This window comes from Phaseolus vulgaris, chromosome 7 (assembly GCF_051622355.1).
Source record: "Phaseolus vulgaris cultivar YP4 chromosome 7, ASM5162235v1, whole genome shotgun sequence".
Lineage (NCBI taxonomy): Eukaryota > Viridiplantae > Streptophyta > Magnoliopsida > Fabales > Fabaceae > Phaseolus > Phaseolus vulgaris.
The window spans coordinates 10,225,823-10,247,542 of NC_143504.1; the positions used below are offsets into that span (position 1 = coordinate 10,225,823).

Sequence of the window (21,720 nt, forward strand, 5' to 3'; positions counted from 1 at the left end):
AGAATTTGTACCAAACACGAGATGGACGTAGGCTGGTCCGTGCCCGCACACCAAACACGATATCGAAGGGCGAAGGGTGGTGGGTAGGTGGTGCCACTTGTGTTTCTCACCATTCATTATTACACCCATTGCCACCAAACCAAACCATACACCAACCTCCCTCTATTCTTCTTTTTCTCTCTCAACTCAACAACCAAACTTAGTATCACATCATATCACTGTGTTTGCTTTTGTTCCCCATTCAATCTAATTCTCTGGCGTGTTACCAATTCCAATTCCAATTCCAATGGCGTCTTCTCTCTCTACCAAACCATTCTCAACCGACGCTCTCTCTGCCTTCGCTTCTATCAATTCCGATCTTCGATCTCTCTCTCCCGGTTATCTCCGACTCTCGCTCCGTCCTCGTCTTCCCAAGAGACTCCGTCAGTCCTCTCTCTGTTCGTTAATAGTTTCATTTTCAGCTAATTCTTTGTTTTACGTGTTTCTTCTTCATCGCTTATATTTTAATTCTTATTGTTTTTACGTGATCAGCTACTAGAATCTGCTCCTCGTTATTTTCCGTGATTTTCTTTTTCTGTTCGATCCTTTGCTTAGCTGAGTTGATTTTATCTGCTAAATATTTCAATTCGTTCGCTGAATTCGTGTATCTAGGTTTCCGGAATCGGTTGTACTTTGTTGTAAGGAATGTGTTGTGACATTGTTATTAAGCAATTCGTGTAAGAATCTCTGAAGCAAATCGTGTTAAATGAAATTGGATGTCTCTTCTCAAACCTCCGTCGTTTGTATTGCATATCTTTTGGCGACGCTGCTATCTAGCTTCTATGCTCACAGGTTGATGTAGGTGTGGTCTGAAAACCGTGTTTTTTTGTTGTTGCATGTCTTCTTTTAGGTGCTAGGAACTAAAATTTCATAAACCGTGTTTTTTTTTGGTTTTCATTATGATTTCAAATTCAATAAACACGTAGGATTAGTGTCTATGATAAATGCAACGAATTAAGGAAAATATATGGTTCCGATGCCAGTTACATTACATGTTAAGAATTTTAAACTAATGGAATTGGGATGGATGGTTTTTAATTTTCTTAGAGTGTTGACATATTACAGAGATACAGGCGGCTGGAAGTACTTATGGGAATCACTTTCGTGTGACTACATACGGAGAATCCCATGGAGGAGGTGTTGGTTGTGTCATCGATGGATGTCCACCTCGTATACCTCTCTGTGAAGCTGACATGCAGATGGATCTTGACAGAAGGTACTTGCCTCTGAGATCATCTATTTATCTTCATTGAACCACTTGCACTGTGTGACAAAACACTCTGGTGTTTGGATTGAAATCTGTGCTAAACTGCTAGTTAGGGAATATGACATTTATGAATGATAGGTAGTGATTGCTTCTGATGCACCATGTCTTCAAAAAATAACTGCGTGATTTCTCATGTATAGGAGGCCAGGTCAGAGCCGAATTACAACTCCTAGAAAGGAGACTGATACATGTAAAATATTTTCAGGAGTCTCCGAAGGTCACTATTTCTTCTGACTATTATTAGCTTGGAAAATTGTATGTTTCATGAAAAGATGTTTGAAGTATAATCTGTTAATTGCAGGACGTACTACTGGAACTCCAATTCATATATTTGTGCCCAATACGGATCAAAGAGGAAATGTGAGTATCTAATTCTAGAGCTTGTTTATGACAAACAAAAACTATTATCATAATTCAGGGATGCTGATAAAATATTGTACTCTGGGGAACTTTTTCAGGACTATAGTGAGATGTCATTAGCTTATAGGCCTTCCCATGCAGATGCTACCTATGACATGAAGTATGGTGTTAGATCAGTTCAGGTACTGACTTTTTTATTGTAATGAGTCCAACATTTTTTCAATGGGATATTTATATGTAATAAGCTCATACATCTGAACTCTATTATGTTTAAGGGTGGTGGTAGATCTTCTGCAAGAGAAACAATTGGAAGGGTTGCTTCTGGTGCTGTTGCTAAGAAAATCCTTAAAGACTTTTCTGGAACTGAGGTGTTACTTGTCTCTTGAGTTTATTTTTCTTTGTGGTATTCCTTTGTGTTTTTCTGTTTTATAACTGGCCAAGAAGAATATTTTAAGAACATCATAGCCTTTCTATATCCCTGTTTATATTCTAATTTTACATATTCATATTTTGCTTCTTTTGTTTGCATCTAGAACTGCATAAACCACAGATTGCTATAAGTTTTAGCCGTTAAAATTAATCATTATATAATTGCTCCAAAGTTAGAGGATGCGCACAGTGACCACCAACATATGAATTTAACCTTCTATGCAAAAATAAGAAGCATTTTAATTCTAAATTAGATCTACACATAGCTTGTCTCTCGGTGAGGCCTATTAGCTGCAGATGTCATGTGTGGTAATCCTATTAAACACTGCTATTAAAGTGAAAAACTTGGCTTTAAAGGACCTCTTGAGATGCAAATACACTTGTAGTTTTACAATTCATATTTTTGCTTCTTGGTTTTTGGTTCTTTTGTTTGCATCTAGAACTGCATAAACCACAGATTGCTATAAGTTTTAGCCATTAAAACTAATCATGATATAATTGCTCCAAAGTTAGAGTATGCGCTCAGTGACCACCAACATATGAATTTAACCTTCTATGCAAAAATAAGAAGCATTCTAATTCTAAATTAGTTCTACACATAGCATGTCTCTCGGTGAGGCCTATTAGCTGCAGATGTCATGTGTACTAATCCTGTTAAACACTGCTATTAAAGTGAAAGACTTGGCTTTAAAGGACCTCTTGAGATGCAAATACACTTGTAATTTTACATATTCATATTTTTGCTTCTTGGTTTTTGGTTCTTTTGTTTGCATCTAGAACTGCATAAACCACAGATTGCTATAAGTTTTAGCCGTGAAATTAATCATGATATAATTGCTCTAAAGTTAGAGGATGCGCACAGTGACCACCAACATATGAATTTAACCTTCTATGCAAAGAAGCATTCTAATTCTAAATTAGATCTACACATAGCATGTTTCTCGATGAGGCCTATTAGCTGCAGATGTCATGTGTGCTAATCCTGTTAAACACTGCTATTAAAGTGAAAGACTTGGCTTTAAAGGACCTCTTGAGATGCAAATACATTTGTCAAGAAGGAAGTTTTAATGATTTTGAGCTAGAAACCTAAGAGATTTTAAATAACACCAGAAGAATCCAAAGTGCTATACCTTCCCTCTGGATCAGTTGTAGATTCACGTAGAAGTATAAGAGATTTATTTCTCAAGCCTAGCTATCACACGAGTTTCTGCTCAAATGAAAGTTCCAACTTCCAAGTAAATTTGGACCCTGAATGAAACAAAAGTTCTCAATGGTTATTTATGTATGGAAAACAGATGAGAAAGGTGTCAAAAGCTTCTAACAAAACGAAGAAAACATTCCTTACCCTAAATTCCTTCTATAATGCTATATTACTGTTATCTCCTAAATTAAAGGAAATGATGACTAAGAAACATTATCCTAAGAAATAAATTACTAGTATGAGTTGCAGTGATCACTGAGTCAACATCATATCCATATTGATCTTGATGTCATTTTCATTTAAAACACATATACTTGCCTGAGTTTGAAGATTTCAAAGATTATTACCCCAAGAATTGAACTTTCAAAGACTACCATAGATTGCATTGACACTGGGTTGGCATCCTATCCCTACTGATCATATGTAAGGTCAGCTTGTACTTGTCTGTTAGGGCCTAACTTTGCCAGATCAATCTCTCTCTGTGCTGACATTCTTTTTACAAAATGCAAATCTTTAGTCACCACTGGATGGTTGATATAGATATAATAACGTACATACCTGTCACAAGTTTTATTTGCCAATTCCTTAAGAAACATCCTGGCTAAAGGTTCCTTATTTTTCAGATTCTTGCATATGTGTCTCAAGTCCATAAGGTTATTCTTCCCGAGGACCTTATCAATCATGACGCTCTGATGCTTCATCAGGTATTAAAGTTAATATTCATATTTGTGCGTGCACTGGTGGCATAGTGCTTCCTTTGTAAAGTTGTTTGAAGTAAATTTCGTGTATTTTAAACATGGAAGTGACTATCTGTTTTATTTTTTATGTTTTCTTTAATGGTTTTTGAATATAGCCAAGTATTAAATATTTTGATTGAGTCTGCTTATTGGCAATGGAATACATTTTACAATTTATGCTTCTTGTTTGATTTAAACTGAAACTTCAACATTCTGAGCATTACCCATAAATATTACTTAGGAAATGACTTTTACCATTACTAAGGAAATGGGTGATAAATACTTTTACCATCTCAAGGCCAAAGCTGAATTTCAGGTCAATATGCACTAGCACATATATTGGTCTCGTAAATTTTGATCTTACAACAGATTATAGAATACAATTGTATAATTAGTGCTTGATAAGTTATTGATACTTACATGTGAAATCTATTTATTTTTAACTATAACGAGTTAAAAGGGGGGGAGGACCATTCCTATAAAATGGATAAATTTTCATTATCTTGAAAACATGGTCTAATGCATTTAACTGGAATATATATGATGTGAATCTGCACTAGACTTCTGTTATTTACCAAATAACTGTCTATCTGCTGCTAACTTCTCCTAGAATTCATACAGTGACCTATCCAATGTGTTATGCACTTGCAGGGAAAATAAGTAAACTAATACTAATTTAAAATAATCAATGTATGAATATCCTATTATTTATTTTATTGAACCGGTGCTATCATACTGTCGTGTAAGGATGTGGTCTTCCAAATTGATTGCTTATTGTTATAACTTATATCGACAATACTTTTTATTGATGTTATCATTATTATATTCTTGCAATTCCGAAGCCAAATTCGTGGTTTGCCACTTTTATTGAACAGGTGCCATCATACTATCCTGTTCAGAATGCTGTCCTCCAATTTAATTGCTTATTGTTATAACTATTGAGATTACTTTTTATTGATGTTATTATCATTAATTATGAAGCTAAATTCCTGGTTTGCCAATATTTTTTGGAAATTTTCCAGATTGAGAGTAATATTGTTCGATGTCCAGACTCTGAATATGCAGAGAAGATGATAGCTGCAATTGATGCTGTGCGAGTGCGAGGTGATTCTGTTGGTGGTGTTGTAACATGCATTGTTAGGAACTGTCCTCGTGTAAGTCTTTCCACCTGTCTCTATCAAGCTGAAATAATTTGGCAAAATAGCAAGTAGAGATAAAAGCGATAACAACTGTACAGGTTTTTATTAGTAAACTCAGCTATCACATGGTTAGTTGGCTTTAAATAGAAATACAACTACATTATTTTTTTCGGCTCAAATACAATGTTGCTCAATATCGGGTTATAGTGATGTAACATAAGTGTCTTAGTGTTGCTAATGGTCTCTTTGTTTTTTATGTCATTCATTTTGGCAAATTCTCCCTCCACCCCCATATCTTTCCCCTGCACCTCCATATTAATTTTGAATAGTTAATTTTAACCTTTTTAAAATTTTTAAATAATCCTAAATGAAGTATAAACTCACATTTTTAAGTAACCTCAATTGCATCCCCGCACCCCATACCTTTCTTCCAGCTACAACACTTCCATTCTTCTCCAGCTGCAGCAGCATTTGAGTGAGCAGTTCCATTATTGACGTGTGTGAGAGGGTTGATGAGAAGATTCGTTGTATTTGACATTTATTAGTGTGAAATTAATTTTTTTTAGTTTTGTACTCCATTTTTGCACCTCGCTGGTTTTCTTTTTGGGTTTTATGAAAACGAAAACACAACCACCACTAGTAAAAACACCACAAAGCTTACTTCAACCACCAACATTTACCACCAGCCACCACAAGCAACAAGCACCACTTCAAAAATGAAGAAGACACCACACTCTCCATCATACTAAGAAGGATATTGTTGGAAATAAAAAGAAGTATAATTTGCCTTCATTTTTTACATTCTACTGATTAACTTGGGCTTCCTTACTTTTAAAATAAACCCGACATTAGCCTTTTCATTTCCAGGCCATTAACCTTTGAGTAGCACCATTCTATGACCTAAATTTCTTTTCCTCCTTTTAAACTTAGACATCAACCCTTCTCTTCCAATACTCAAAACACTCATACATTTTCTTCCAGTCTAGCAACACCTGCGTTTTTACATGTAAAATACCCTTCTTTTACATTTTGCTTTCTCCTTTCTTAAATCTTCCCCTTCTTGTTTCTATAATATCTTCCTCCTTTTGCTTTTCTCTTTTTTTTAAACCCGTCTTCTTCCAAATTTGAAGTTGTTTTTTTCTTCTTATTCTCTCTTGTACAATAAAAATGTGCTTACTATGTGGCTTCTGCTATTTTCCCGTGACGCTATCCACTGTATGACACAATGGCTTTTAAGCTTTTTGCAATTTTCTATTGACAACTCTGCTTAAATGTGTTTTTCATCTCAACAGATTAATCCATTTTGGTTCTTTTCTTTTCTTTGATGCAATCCCTGATTTTGTTAAAAATAACATGTTTTTAGTCCCTGTCACTAGATTTGCTTTGTAAAGTGATGCGGAGGCATAATCAAATTGTGCCATATGTCATTGATCCGTTTGTCATATCATCACTTTAAGGGAGTAAATCTAATCATAGGGGCTAAATGCAATAAAATCTGAAGTCAAAATGGAAACAATTTTTTAGGTAGCAAAATCAAAGTTTGCTAATTTTTATGGGAAGATAAAACATATTTAAGCTCTTTTTTTTCTGTTCTAAGAATATTTCTAACTTTTTATCTTTGACCCTGCCTGTAATAGTGCTTGCTTAATGAATCTTGTGCAGAAAATGGTGGAAATTTGGCCATAACTAGACTCTGAAAGCTGTACTCTTTAGTCATCTACGAGTTTTAGAACTTCCCTTCCTTGCATAGCATAATTTACTTTTAAAAAAATTAAGTTGTAGCCCATGCCCATAAATATCAGATTGCTCTTTAATAATTAGCATGAGAGAGAAAACACTCTGCTTTGAAACCATGCTTGCTGTTTTGCAATTTTGAATCTCCCTTAATATCTTGTAAAGGCACCTCTTAGTTCTCATCCTAACTCCAGCTAATTTTTATTTATATTATTCAGTTTTTTATATTAATTTTCCACTTATAATAAAAATGATCTTATTATTTCTCAGGGTCTTGGTTCACCAGTGTTTGACAAACTTGAGGCTGAGTTGGCTAAAGCTGTTATGTCTTTGCCTGCAACCAAGGGCTTTCAGTTTGGTTCTGGGTTTGCAGGTACTGAAGCATACTTGTCTTACTGATACCAATTAAACAACGTCATTTTCTTTGATAACTTGAGTCTGAGGTGTGTTCTGATGGCTTAATGAAATCATTATAGGCACCTTTTTGACTGGGAGTGAACACAATGATGAGTTCTATATAGATGAACATGGAAAGACAAGAACAAGAACAAATCGCTCTGGTGGGATACAGGTATTTATACTTGTTCTATAATTACTAATTAGTTGTTTCTAGATGTTCACGATGATGGTCATGTGTCTATATTTGTTTTACTTAAATTATCTGTATTGACAATCAGGGTGGAATTTCCAATGGGGAAATCATTAATATGAGAATAGCTTTCAAGCCAACATCGACTATTGCAGTAAGTTTAATCTCTTCTCTTTCTATCTTCATCACTGTCCCATTCATCCATTAAACACACATACTAGCCAATCTAACATGTTCACGATATCTTTCACAATGCTTATTCTTGTTAGACTATCTAGGATATTTTAGAGTAACTTTAGTAGTCTCTTGAGATTGATTTTTGTATTTCATTATTTTTGTATTACCATATGTATTTTACATTAAGTGAACATGGTGTTACACTTTTGCAGAAGAAGCAACATACTGTGACACGGGATAAAAAGGAAACAGAGCTGATAGCCCGTGGTCGCCATGATCCTTGTGTTGTTCCAAGAGGTTAATAACCGTGCTTTTTTTGTTAGAATGCTGTTTGTATTATCTTTAGTTCACTTTTTTCACTTCATCTCTAATATAATTCATCTAAGTTGCTGAGAGGACAATCTTTAGAAATGTTAACATTGAACTGATGGGCAAGATAATTCGTTACACGACAACTTTTCCTTAAACGACATCTAAATCTAATGTCAGAAAGAAAGGAGAATTGAGTATTATGCGTGTGTGCATGGTTTTCAATCATGACAACATTTCAAGTTTTTGACTCTTGCTAGAATTTAAATCACTAGAAAATAAAATCTCTGAATATTTTGTTGGACTGGGCTTGCAGCTGTACCCATGGTAGAGGCAGTGGTAGCTTTGGTTCTTGTGGACCAGTTGATGGCACAATATGCACAGTGTAATCTGTTTCCCGTAAACTTAGATTTTCAAGAACCCATGGTGGCCGCATTATCGCCAGAAGAAGTACCTTTCTGAAGAATATGAAGAGGGTACGTAAATCAGTATTTGTCTGCCTTCTGGCTAGTTGACGGTTAATTCATTTTGATGAAAGTTCTAGTTTCCCTCTGGCGAGGATCCGTCTCCTAGTCATGTTCGCCTTGTGGCAGATATTTTTGCGGATGCAATTTATCTTCTTGTATTAGTGTTAAGTTAATCTGTGTTTCTTTTTATTTTCTCCTTTTTCATTTCGAGGGTGAACATTGTTTATAGAAAACCTGGTCGCAAAAGCACCGCGATGTATCCTTAAAGTGAACTGGAATTATATGCTGTGAGAAATATATAATAGTTTTTGGTCTAGCAAGTGTTGCTATGCATTTCAATAAATGAAAGCGTTGGGATGTTTAGCTGGCTCTCAATAATATATATTATGCATTGTGATTACGAACTACAATGTCAATGTTTTACTTTTATGCCTTTCTTTTTGCTTGTTTACATGTTCTTAACTTCACCAATTTTTTGGCGAAGTTTTAGAGTAGGGGTGTGACAGATTCCTTAACTGTTAAAATATACTCGGGACACAATACTTTAATTTATTTGGCATGTAGAAATAGTAATACTGTAAGTGCGTACCACAAATTACCTCACTAAATCATAAAATATAACAAAATATAGTTTACTCAAATTTACAAAACGCTCCCTTTTTCTTTCACGTTGTCTGAATTATGGACATCAATAGTGGCAACAGAAGGTTTCGGTGATTCTTGTTGTATCCATGCAAATGTTTTCAAATTGAAGGTCTCTTTTAATTATTTTTATTTCACTAGGAATAACTTCATAAAATGAAATAATGGTCATTGTAGGAGGGAGATTACTTAATATTTCTAAATAATCATTCTGAAATGAAGGCAAAATGGTTTTTTGTGATCAAAATTCCATGCTTTTTTAAAAGAGAAGAATAATGATGACATTTTAGCCATAAATTATTTCAACAAGAAAATTGGAGGTTGAGATATCTTTCATAGGGGTGGGTAAATTCTCTATCTAGCATCATTTATACTTTTATTTCCCTAACTAGCACTCTTTTGTTTTTATTTCCCTATCTAGCACTCTTTTGTTTTTATTTCCCTATCTAGCACCATTTCAAAAATAAATTAAAAATAATAAATTAATTTTTTTTTATAATTTTAATTTTGAATGCATTAAAAAATAAATATTTTAATGTTTAAAATAGTTAGAAATATAATTAATGAATAAAGAAATGTGTTTTTACAAAAAAAAAAAAAAAATTTAAAATGTTTAGTTTAAAAATTATTTTTCTAAGAATGAATAAAATAAAAAATTAAACTCTACAACAACATAAAAGTTGAATATATAAACATAAATTAGTATTTATTTTTATTATTATTGATGATGTAATTATGTTAATTTCAAGTAAAAAATACAGGACATAATTATAAAAAAACAAAGTTAAATAAGGACTGATATGAACATAAAAGAACAACATGATCCAAAAAAGAATGTTCATATTGTCAAACACCAAAACACACATAAAGAATATGTCCCAACATTACTGGATTGTGCACTTCTCGTCATTAATTATGTTTCATTTCGCACAAACTATTTAATGTACCATTGAAGAAAATATTAAATGAATTATCATCTTTCATTTATTTTCATTTTTATGATCAACATATACTTATTTAGTATCGCCTTATATCTCTTATATTTATCTTATTTGGATTTATTTTTATATCTTTTATCTTTATCTTAATTTGTTTTGCCTTTGTTTTATATCTTTTATGTTTTTAGTAATTATTTTTTTTCTACCATTCCTTTTTTTTTATTGTTGCTGTTTTTATTTTCTAGACTTTTTTTTTCATTTTTTGCTTCTCATTTTTAAGCATTAAGTGTAACATTTGCATTAGTTTTTTTTTAAAATTTTGCATTTAGGATAGACACTTCAATATTACTTGTGTATCCACTATTAATTAATACTAATTGACTTTGGTTTTTTTGTAATTATGTCATGTATTTTTTACTTGAAATTAACATGATTACATCATCAATAATAATAAAAATAAATAGTAATTTATGTTTATAGATTCAACTTTTATGTTGTTGTAGGGTTTAATTTTTTATTTTCTTCATTCTTAACAAAAATAATTTTAAACTAAACATTTTAATTTTTTTATTTTATTTTATAAAAACTCATTTCTTTATTCATTAATTATATTTCTAACTATTTTAAACATTAAAAATATTTATTTTTTAATGCATTCAAAATTAAAATTATCAAAAAATAAATAAATTATTATTTATTTATTTATTTTTGAAATAGTGCTAGATAGGGAAATAAAAAATAAAAGGGTGCTAGATAGGGAAATAAAAACAAAAGGGTGTTAAATAGGGAAATAAAAACAAAAGGGTGCTAGTTAGGGAAATAAAAGTCTAAATGGTGCTAGATAGAGAATTTATCCCATAGGAGTAGGTTTTTTTAGTAGCAATAAAAAATAAATAAATGTGAATCACTTTAGAAGTGATTCAGTCTTTATAGAGAGAAAGAAACCTTAATCTCCCAAAAACATGAACTCCAAAAAACCCTTCATCTAACAACACACGAATCCCTAACAAATCTCAGAAACCACTCACATAGCTACCCAACAAGGCAGTTTAATCAAACCATCTTCATACAAACCAAATGGTCAATACACCAATCTGAATACGAGAAGAAAACAGAGTGTAACTTGTAAGTTAGTCAATACCATACATTTAACTAAATCACAACAAACATTTTCACATTATCGACCGCTTTCCATTTGAAAATAATATTGTTCCTGTGCTTCCAAATTTTACTAACTACTGCAATCAAGAGGGGTAGGGTGATGCTCACATCTTTTTCGTAAAAAAATTTACAAGATATTCTTAGTATTTTTTATTTAAATAGTAGTTAACATGACTTCAACGGGAAATTAAAAGTGAAATAAGGTATAGTGTAGTTTTGTCCAGAGAGAGGGAACATGTATTTTTAATATATGAAAGGATAATTTAATACATCTTTTAGAAATAAAGTTAATTTACCCTTAAACATTATGATATTTTTAAATTAAATGAATGATCTAAGTATATTCAGTTTTACTTTAATACTTTACAGGCAGATTTATTTTAAGCCGAGCCGAGCCGAATCCAATTTGTTTCTTAACAGAGGAGTAGGAGCAATATTAAAAATCCAAAAATGGTTAGTAAAGGTAAATTTAGAATACAACCCAACTTATTTTAATTTTAAAGTCCTCCCTTGACGGGTTTTACCGTTCACTCCAACTTAAGTCTTAGGGCAGCTTTATTAAACAAAATAATAATAATTTTAAGATGTACAAAATGTGGTTTACATTTTACATATTTTATGAAAATTAAAAACAATATTTTATTTGGTAACAATTCCAAAAAACACTTTTTATTTCAAAAAAAGTAGTTGTAGTTTCTGCTTCTTTAACCTAAACAAAAACAAAATAGCTTCTCCAAATAATCAGAAATATTGGTTAAACAGTGGATTTTGACTTTTCTTCAAAAAGTTTAAACAAACACATTAAACTAGGATACCCAATTTAGAGAGTGAGACTCTGGGTATCTCACTCTTGTCAATTACTTCTTAAACATTTTCAACAGTTTGCTATCTTCTTTCATTTTAATGTCTATGACTATCTCTGCAACAAGTTAAAAAAAAATCTCTCAACTACCTTAAACTACTTTTCTTTTACCATTATTTTCTGTAACTGTTCTTTTAACTATTTATCGTTTTCCATTTTTGAACCTTATTCTAAATTAAATCTCAATGATATTTTTTTTAAAGAATTGGTTAAAATTTTAAAATAATTTTACATCACAATTTAAATCATTCATTGTAAATTTAAAATATAATTTATATATATTCTATAATATAATTTATGAGTTAAAAATTATTTTCTAATTATATATATAAAAAATATGCTATGTGCAATTTACAATGCCAATGGTTACATATACATATGTATTTTTATAATTTTTCTTAATATTTTTGTTGATTCGTGGAAATTGAACACAAATAAAAGAGTTTTAAATAACTTACACACCATGCTAAACCAATTAAGCTAGATTCCCTTAACAACATAATTGTATGTATTAATACTGTAAATATAAATTTATTATAGACTTAAGTTTAACTAAATATACGTTTATTTTTACTGTTTGAAAAATTGATAATATTATATTTTTAAAAAATAATAGTTATGCCCTATTATTATTATTATTTATACCTATATATAAAGGAAATTTTATTTTATTCCAATTTTATCTTTATATTTTATTTTATTATTTTAAAAATATATCAGAGGAGATATTTGTAATATTTTGAGCAGTTTTAATTGTAGGAACTAATTGGAGGAAATAAGAGAAGACAAAAGGTTGTAGCAACTGATTGAAAGTAATTACACAAACTTGCAAAACTAATCTTATTCATTTTGATTCACTCAATCATATATATAATAATTACAATTACTGGAAGCTATAAACTAGGAATACTAACATGGCCTGTAAATTGACCATTAATGCAATATAACGGTTCTGATTCTGCAAGAAAAGCAAAGTGAACCAAATCTCCATTGTCATCAACTTCATCATCAAAATTTACTTCGCAATCTTGAAGATGTACAGGTTGTCGTTGTTGCCTTCTTGGTCGCTCCATCACAGTTGCAATTGGAGTTGCAACTTCAGGTTGAATTACAACTTCAGGTTGAACTGTAGGTGCTTCAAGAGTGACTCTATCTTCCACATCATCGTTCAAAATGTAAATATATCGTTTTTTCGAATCCATTTCAGTTGTTGCATTCCATTGCCATTCCTCATCTTCGACAAATGTAACATCACGACTAACAATCACCTTCTTTGTCATTGGATTGTACAATTTGTATCCCCCATGCTTATATCCAATGAAAATGGTCTTCACTGCCTTATCATCCAACTTTGATCTTGTTGCATTGGGAACATGAGCATAAGTAATTGACCCAAATACCTTCAAGTGTTGCACATTGGGTTTGATTCCACTCCATGCCTCAATCGGAGTTGTGTTAGGAACACTCCGAGTGGGTGATCTGTTTATCAAATATACCGCACATGTTACGGCCTCAGCCCAAAAATAATTTTGCATACCTTTCGCTTTAAGCATGCTCCTCGCCATGTCCATGATTGTTCTATTCTTTCTCTCAGCAACTCCGTTGTGTTGAGGTGTGTAGGGGCAAGTTATGTTATGTTGCAACCCAAGTTCTTCACAGTGTCTCTTGAATTCATTAGACTTGTATTCACCTCCTCCATCACTACGCACCATCTTAATTTGTCTACCACTCTCTCTTTCAACAAATGCTTTAAATATTTTAAAGCAGTGGAATACCTCATCCTTGCTTTTCAATACATAAATCCAAGTTTTCCTTGAAAAATCATCAATAAAGGTTAAAAAATACTTATTACCTCCAACTGATAATATGTTCATCGGGCCACAAACATCTGTATGAACAAGCTCCAAAGGAAATTTTGCACGCCAAGGCTCCTTAACAAATGGTGTCCTGTTATTCTTTCCAAAAATGCAAGCCTCACACAATTGATCAGGGTGATGAATATGGGGTAAACCATTCACTAAGTTTCTTTTGGAAAGATTTTCCAAACTCTGAAAATTTAAGTGCCCAAAGCGTAAATGCCATAACCACGATTCATTATTCACTATTGCATTCAAGCACTTGAAATCACCCATTTGAATATCTACCGGAAACATGCAGTTTTTTGATAAAAAGGTTTTAAGAATCAAATTACCTTTTTTTATCAAAAATTGATAATTTATTTTCAACTATGTGCATCTCATAACCCTTCTCAGCTAGTTGTCCCATACTCAACAAATTACTTTTCATATCAGGTACATAGAAAACATCATAGATGTACCTGTGATCACCATTCTTCAATGTGATAAGAATTCGCCCTTTTCCAGTCACCGGAACGAACCTGCCATCACCGAATTTCACTTTTGTGCGAAATGAGTCATCCAAATCTGCAAACAACTCCTTCTGACCACACATATGATTTGTGCAACCTGTATCCAAATACCAAGTCTGATTGTTTGGGGTTTCATTTGATGTGGCTATCATTAGTACTGTATGATCCTCTTCATCTTGTACGTGATTATTGTCTTGAGCACAATTGGCAGCTTGATTATCACCTTTTGATCTGCACTCATTTGCATAATGGCCACGTTTATGACAATTATAACACTCAATATTTGATTTATTATAAATGCCTTCTCGTCCTCCGCGACCACATTCCCCGAGCCAAGCGCCTCCATGATTCTTGCCACCACGATCTTTGCTGAAATAGCTACCATGTTTATGATAGGAGCTACCAATTGAGGCTTGTGCTTGTAAAGCCTGTTCAATTGGTTTTTCAATCTTATTGTCATTCATCCGCTGCTCATGCGCTCGTAGAGAACCAGACAATAACCTTACTGTCATTTTTGAAATGTCATTGGCCTCTTCAATTGCGGCAACAACATGTTCAAATCTGGGAGTTAAAGACCTCAAAATCTTTTCCACCTTTGTCTGCTCCGAAAGTGTTTCACCATTGGTCTTCATTTGATTTGTCAAGGCAATAACTTTATTTATATAGACATGAATAGTCTCTGTGGTTTCCATCTGCAAAACAGTTCATATTGACGTCTTAGGGTTTGAAGATGCACCCTCTTAATCTTATCATCACCTTTATAATTGGTTGACAAAATTGTCCAAGCCTCACTGACAGTTGTTGCTCTTTCTATCTGCTCAAACGTCTCGTCATTCATTCCTTGATGAATGAGATACAAAGCCTTATTGTCCTTCTTTTTCTGGTCACGATGCGCTACTCGTTGCGCCTCAGTTGCATTAACAACTAATGCAGACACTCCACTTTCAACGACATCCCATAACTCATGATAATCAAACAAAACTCTCATTTGCACACACCACCGATTGTAATTTTTTCCATCAAGGATAGAGACTGATAATTGGGTAGAGTTCATAATAACAGACTAGCTCTTGATACCAGTTGTAGAAACTAATTGGAGGAAATAAGAGAAGACAAAAGGTTGTAGCAACTGATTGAAAGTAATTACACAAAATTGCAAACTAATGTTATTCATTTTGATTCACTCAATCATATGTATAATAATTACAATTACTGGAAGCTATAAACTAGGAATACTACCTGTAAATTGACCATTAATGCAATATAACGGTAAAATAGTTTAAGGGTAATAAAATCTGAATTAATAATAATAAAATCTGAATAATAACCAACATTAATTTCATATCTCAAAAGGATAACAAAAGAGATAACACTGTTTTTAAATTCAAAACTAAACATTGCAAAGTGAGGTTTGCTAAGCAGCATTGCATAATTGTATATTTTTCTCCTAGCAAACATCTTTTCCGTTTTCTATTTTCATATTCAAAATTCAAAATATGAGAAGTCGTAGAAACCAACCAGTAAGTGTTGTTTTTCAATTATAAAGTAGAATATGAAAATGCAATGTCTGAATTTACCTTTTCTTTTTTATTCATTTATGCATGTTTTTGGCATTGTATGACAATATTGTTATTATTCTGCTGACACAAATAACGCCATAAAATACACACACGAAGATAACAATTTAATCAAATTTATAACATAACTATTAAAGAAAACAAAAACAAAACAGAATAGTAAGATTTTGTTCATTGAATACAAAATTGAAAGAGAAAAAAATGTATAAGATAAAAGTGCGCCGATGGGAGTGAGAGGGGTTAGTCTATGAGAAAAAGAGGACTTAGGGAGAAAAGGAGAGACGCGTTAGTCTATTAGCGAAAGGAGTGAGAAAATGAATTGCGAGAGGTTAGAACAAACAAGCGAAACACTTAAGTTTTGAGATTTGATTGAGATGATTAAGAATAAAAAGGTGATGGTGATGGAGGATATGGAGGGGAAGTGGTTGACGATGGTGATAAAGGATAAGAACGATTTGACTAAGTCTTTCTGCGAGTCCAAGATAAAGAAAAGAGAAACATATTTCATTATATTTTATTTTTTTGCATATAATATTTTTCATGATTAATGTTGATTGAACCATTGAGAATGAATTTTTGGTTTATTGCTTAATAATGTCACATGGGTTACAATGATAAAAATAAAAAATACTGATACGTCAACACTCTCCCCGCTAGTTATTATAAAACTGGTGTACTATTAGCTAATAAAATAGTTTAATGATATCTTTAAGATAAATAACTGTAAAAAATAAAAATCAACAAATATATGACCGTTTATAGTTGGTTGGTGGGGTGAATTATTTTTAGCTTATCAATACATATATATTATTTATTCTTATCTCAATTCTGAAATGCTTCATAGATTCGTGGAATTTGGAAATATGGATCGGAATATAAATTACCCTAATTAAGGTGGAAAAGGAGACAAACAATGGAGAATATCGGAATTTCAGAAACGAGGAAACAAATCCCTTTCCCAGTTAGTGGCATATGTGAATCTCTGAGATGATATTACAAGTGTCTTAGTCAAATATTAAATAATTAGCATAATCATTTGGGTTAAAATTTGATTAAGACTAAGTAAGCCAATCTAATATAGTATAGGTTGTTAAAGTATCTTAGTTGGTTTGCCTTTAATTAGATATTATGATATTTAATCCTTTTCCCGCAAAGTGATGTCTACTTTGGTAATTTTAAATTTTAAATATTTCTAAATTTCATAACTAAATAATTTGTAAAGGCATAAAATAGATATTTTTACATTTTTATCAAAAATAAAATAACTAAGTTTCTGATGGATAATTTTAAGAAAATAATTTATTTTTAAAAATAATTTAAAATGCTCTACCATAAACTATATTCTTTGAAAAAATATTTTAAAAGAAATTAAAATATTAAAATTTATGAGTGTAATTTTACTATTTAAAATTAGATTATTTTAAGTTTCATCTAAATAAAAAGTAAGAATATGGAATTATAAATATTCTTTTCTATCTCAATTTATTTATTTTCTTTTGATATTCTTTTTTGGGTCAACTTTGATTAGACATGTGAATTCAACTTCAATTGAAATATTATCAACTTATTAAGGTTTAGGCATCACTCATTATCTATCATACATCACTAATTTGATATCATTTATTGATTGATGTTTTTAAGATTCAAATATGATTATTTTTGGTCATTTTTACCAAGGTTATTTTTATTTTTTTTTTAGTTGATGTCAAGATTGTTTTTGACCAAGATTAATGAGAACATAAGTTGGGATTCTTTAATCACTAACATTAATTAGGGTTTCCTCAACCAATATTAATATGACTATTTTTTTTGCATTAGATCTTTAGGATTTAATGTTTGCATTCGATCAATATTTATATGATTTTTTTTATAAGAAAGTAAAAGACATTATTTTTAAGCATTAGATTTCAACACGTGTAAATCTTCTAATAAGATTTGATAAATAATAGAAACACATGATCTTAAGCACAACATGGTATGATTATAATATTATAAATGCTTATTTTATATTATAGAGAATATTTTTTATGTCTATCTTTCAAGAGGATCTCATGAAGACATGTCAACATCAAGATCTCTTAAAAAAAGTACTAAAACTACTTCACACCAATAATTTTTCTAAAAAGGACTAAATGTCAAGTTTGTGAAGACTATCAACCTTGTATGGTAATGCTTTTTACTCTAGTTTGGGTAGAAGCTATCTGAAATATGTCTAATAAGTCGTGTTGTGTATCAAACTATTTCTTGAAGAAGAGATATGTATTTAATGTTACACGAACGACATTTAATGCATCTATATATTTGAATGTGGACAAACACAAACTTGAAGAAGTAGAAGACCTTTTGTGGATATCTCAATGGCTAGGAAGAATTTGCAAATGATTCTTTCTTTTCAACCTCTATGTATAAAATATCCCTTGAAAAAGAAAGGTTGATAACTACGAAATACTCTCTTGCAATCTTCAAACAATTGTTGTATCTTAACTAAAGAACTTAGTAGCCTAAAGGAGTATTTATTTTAGGACATTGCCCTATTTTAATTAGCAATGTGGTTGATCGTTTAGATGTCATTTTTTGTAAAAACAAGATTGTCTTAACTAAGAGTGGTTGTGTTCAAAAGATTAATCAATCTTAGTTAAAAGTGATTGTGTTTCAAAAAATATTTAGTTTTAACTATGAGTGATTGTGTTCCAAACAATATTCGATCTTTATTAGGAGTGACTTTATTTCAGATAATACTTTGTCTTAATCAAGAGTCATTGCACTCCAAATAAAACTCATTTTTATGCAAGAAGTGATTGAAGCCTAAAGAATATTCATCTTGTACTTTGTAGTGTTAGTCTATCAGCTGAATTTGATTGTGTTGATTAAGAATTGTACATAGTTTAAATTTTTAGATAAATCAAAGTAAAAACCTTAATGTATTTTTTTTCTCTAATTTAATATCTTTCTATTGTATATTATTAATTTACATCTAACTAAAAAATAAATTTTTTGTTAAAATGAGCTTTATGAAATTTTCGGACCACATACTCTTAACTTAAAGTTGCGTTTGACTGTCTTCATTATAGATTATTTTTACCAAAATTTCTTGAGAGAGCATCTTTCAATTTTGATCACTTTTTTCAAACATTGATTTTTCAAAAAAAATTAAATAAATAATAATTCAATAATCATATATTTTTTACTTGTTTTCACATAATTCAAATCCTTAAAACCTTTTCAACCAAGAAGTAATGTAAAAATCTAGAGTGATATTGGAACTTTTCTACAATCAAACAAATCCTTATTTATTTTTAAATATTAATTAAATATCAATTATCAAAGTATTGTAAAAACCCTTTAAGAATTGAATATATACTATTATCAATGCCCCTTAAAAACTTAAAATCAGTAAAAAAAATATAAGACAATTATGAACCTCAATTAAAGAAATCTAATTAGAATATTAAAAGAAATAATAAAAAAAACTCTGAATCAAGAAAATCACACATTAGTACTGAATCTTTATCTAAACTCTTAACGAAAAATCAATTTAAATTCTACATATTTAAAGCTTTTAAAAATTATAAAATTTTCTTTACAAACTTAAATAAACAAATTATATAATAAAAAAATTCTTTAACATGTGTGCATATTTTTTTTATCGGTAATAAAAAATAAATTAAATATGAACTACTTGAGGATGACCTAACATTTATACATAAACAGAACCTTTGATTTTTCTTACTAGACAAACTTCTAAATATGCTTAATAGAATACTCTAGCTGAACTCAGAGATAATCACTTAAGGCGTCTAAGCCTACATCTAAAAAAAATACATCACGGAACCATTCTCATACAGATTTATGCATAAAACTAACCGTAAAAAAATTCCATTAAATATATTATTTTAATATTTATTACTTAAAACATAATGTTTGTCCTCTAATAAGAAGATTCTCACGACATCACTAAAACTGTCAAACAAAATTTTATACAAACCAAAATGGGTATTTTTTTTATATAGATTAAAATCATATAAACCAAATATGTTATTATTTTATCAAGGAGTTAAGGACTCAAATATTAACTATTATTACCTTGTTTTTTCTTCCGTCTTAAATTATTCATTTATAATTAATTATTTCTCTAGAGATTTGGGATCTAATCTCCTGTAATTGATTGAGATCCACAAATTTTAATTTTTGGGTAAAATTCCTAACATTAGAATTATAAATACTTAAAACATAACTAATCTTAAAAGAATATTTTCAAAATCTATCCAATGTATGAGTCATCACTATCTTTGTATCACATTCAAGAATTAATGATAACTAACGACCAATAATGTTTAGCAAAATAAATTAAATTGAATTGAAATTGTAGTTTTTGTTGGTATCCACAATGATGATCCATTTATACGACAGCTTATAGTTTGTGATATGTCGTATTTGCATGATTTGACTTTATAACATACTTTTTCATAATCTTTAATAATATAGTTGTTGAATTTCTTTTAGTTCCATGCTTGGTCTGTTTTAGATACTTATATTCACTATATATTCTCTTTATCAAATTCTTCATTAAATTTAATCACATGTCACATTACAACAATTAATGTTTATCTTTTTAACTAATCCGGTTGTTCAAACTGAGGGATCTCCATGGAATATATGATTAGATATCCCTAATCAATATTTTATTTTTTATTTATTGAAATTATGTGGTCAATTTATTTTATTTATGGCAATTATATATAAATAAACCATTCCTTTCTTAATAGTTAAGTTAATGGGACCTTTCTTTCATTAAAATTAAAATTGAATAAAATATATTAATTTTTTTTAAGTGTAACTCAACTTTATAAAATTAATTTATAAAATAAGATTTATATTCATTTATATATTTTAAAATATTTTTATTAATAAAACAACTTACTTTAAAAAAATAAGTGTAATTAATAAATAAGCTTTTAATAGCTTATAAAACAAAAATAACTCTCCAATAATATACAAAGTTTAGGATAAGAATACAATTAGTTATGTCTAAATTGAGAGACAAATTTTAGGGGCAACCAATGGTGTATTATTACGAGTCTATTAATTGTCAACAATTTTACTCTTTTGTTAAGAGATCTATTTATTATTAGTTATAATATAATATTTTTTGTCTATCTCTTTACATGTCTTTTCGATCTATTAAATTATAAATTTATTTTATTTACTATAATATATAACTAATCATAATGTCATCATTAAAAATGATAATACTTATAATAAAATATTAATATAATTAAAATTTGTTTTTCTAAATAGTTATTTCAAATAATTTGTTCAAAAAAGTAATTTAAGTAAAAACAATTTCCATTTAGTTTAATAGATCTTAATAAAAAACATAATTTTTTTTTTAATTTTGATAATTTGATTCTTAATAAAATATGTAATAAAAACCACTCACGTAAATATTTGCTGGTAAGATTGCGTAGTACTCATAACATATTTTTAACAAACGGATGAGTAAAATATTCGTATATATCATCCACAAATATTTTTATCTTCAAATATTTTCGAGTAGATATTATTTTGTATTTTTAATCACAATCAAGAATATTTGTGAGTATATATATAAAAAATGGGATGAGAGTAAAATAATATTTTAGTAAAAAAGTAATTCTTAGTCATAATCTAATAATTAACATATCGAACAACGGTAAAGAAAGAACTGTGTGAATATTCAATTTG

General features: G+C 30.2%; 1 protein-coding gene across 1 annotated transcript; it reads left to right on the forward strand.

Moving 5' to 3' along the window:
* EMB1144 (chorismate synthase, putative / 5-enolpyruvylshikimate-3-phosphate phospholyase) lies at nucleotides 1-8,811 on the forward strand. The gene is made up of 13 exons (XM_068633923.2): nucleotides 1-422; nucleotides 1,105-1,255; nucleotides 1,447-1,523; nucleotides 1,608-1,666; nucleotides 1,765-1,848; nucleotides 1,942-2,034; nucleotides 3,920-4,000; nucleotides 5,056-5,187; nucleotides 7,177-7,279; nucleotides 7,383-7,477; nucleotides 7,584-7,649; nucleotides 7,885-7,969; nucleotides 8,298-8,811. The coding sequence occupies exons 1-13, from the start codon at nucleotides 287-289 to the stop codon at nucleotides 8,441-8,443; spliced, it is 1,308 nt and encodes a 435-aa protein (XP_068490024.2). The 5' UTR covers nucleotides 1-286; the 3' UTR covers nucleotides 8,444-8,811.
* Nucleotides 8,812-21,720: the final 12,909 nt, after the last annotated feature.

Excerpts from the sequence above, each read along its gene's own strand:
- EMB1144 (XM_068633923.2), top strand. The coding sequence starts at position 287 with ATGGCGTCTTCTCTCTCTACCAAACCATTCTCAACCGACGCTCTCTCT. Across the intron at positions 4,001-5,055 it reads ACGCTCTGATGCTTCATCAG|ATTGAGAGTAATATTGTTCG; the intron begins GTATTAAAGTTA and ends GAAATTTTCCAG. Across the intron at positions 7,478-7,583 it reads ATCGCTCTGGTGGGATACAG|GGTGGAATTTCCAATGGGGA; the intron begins GTATTTATACTT and ends ATTGACAATCAG.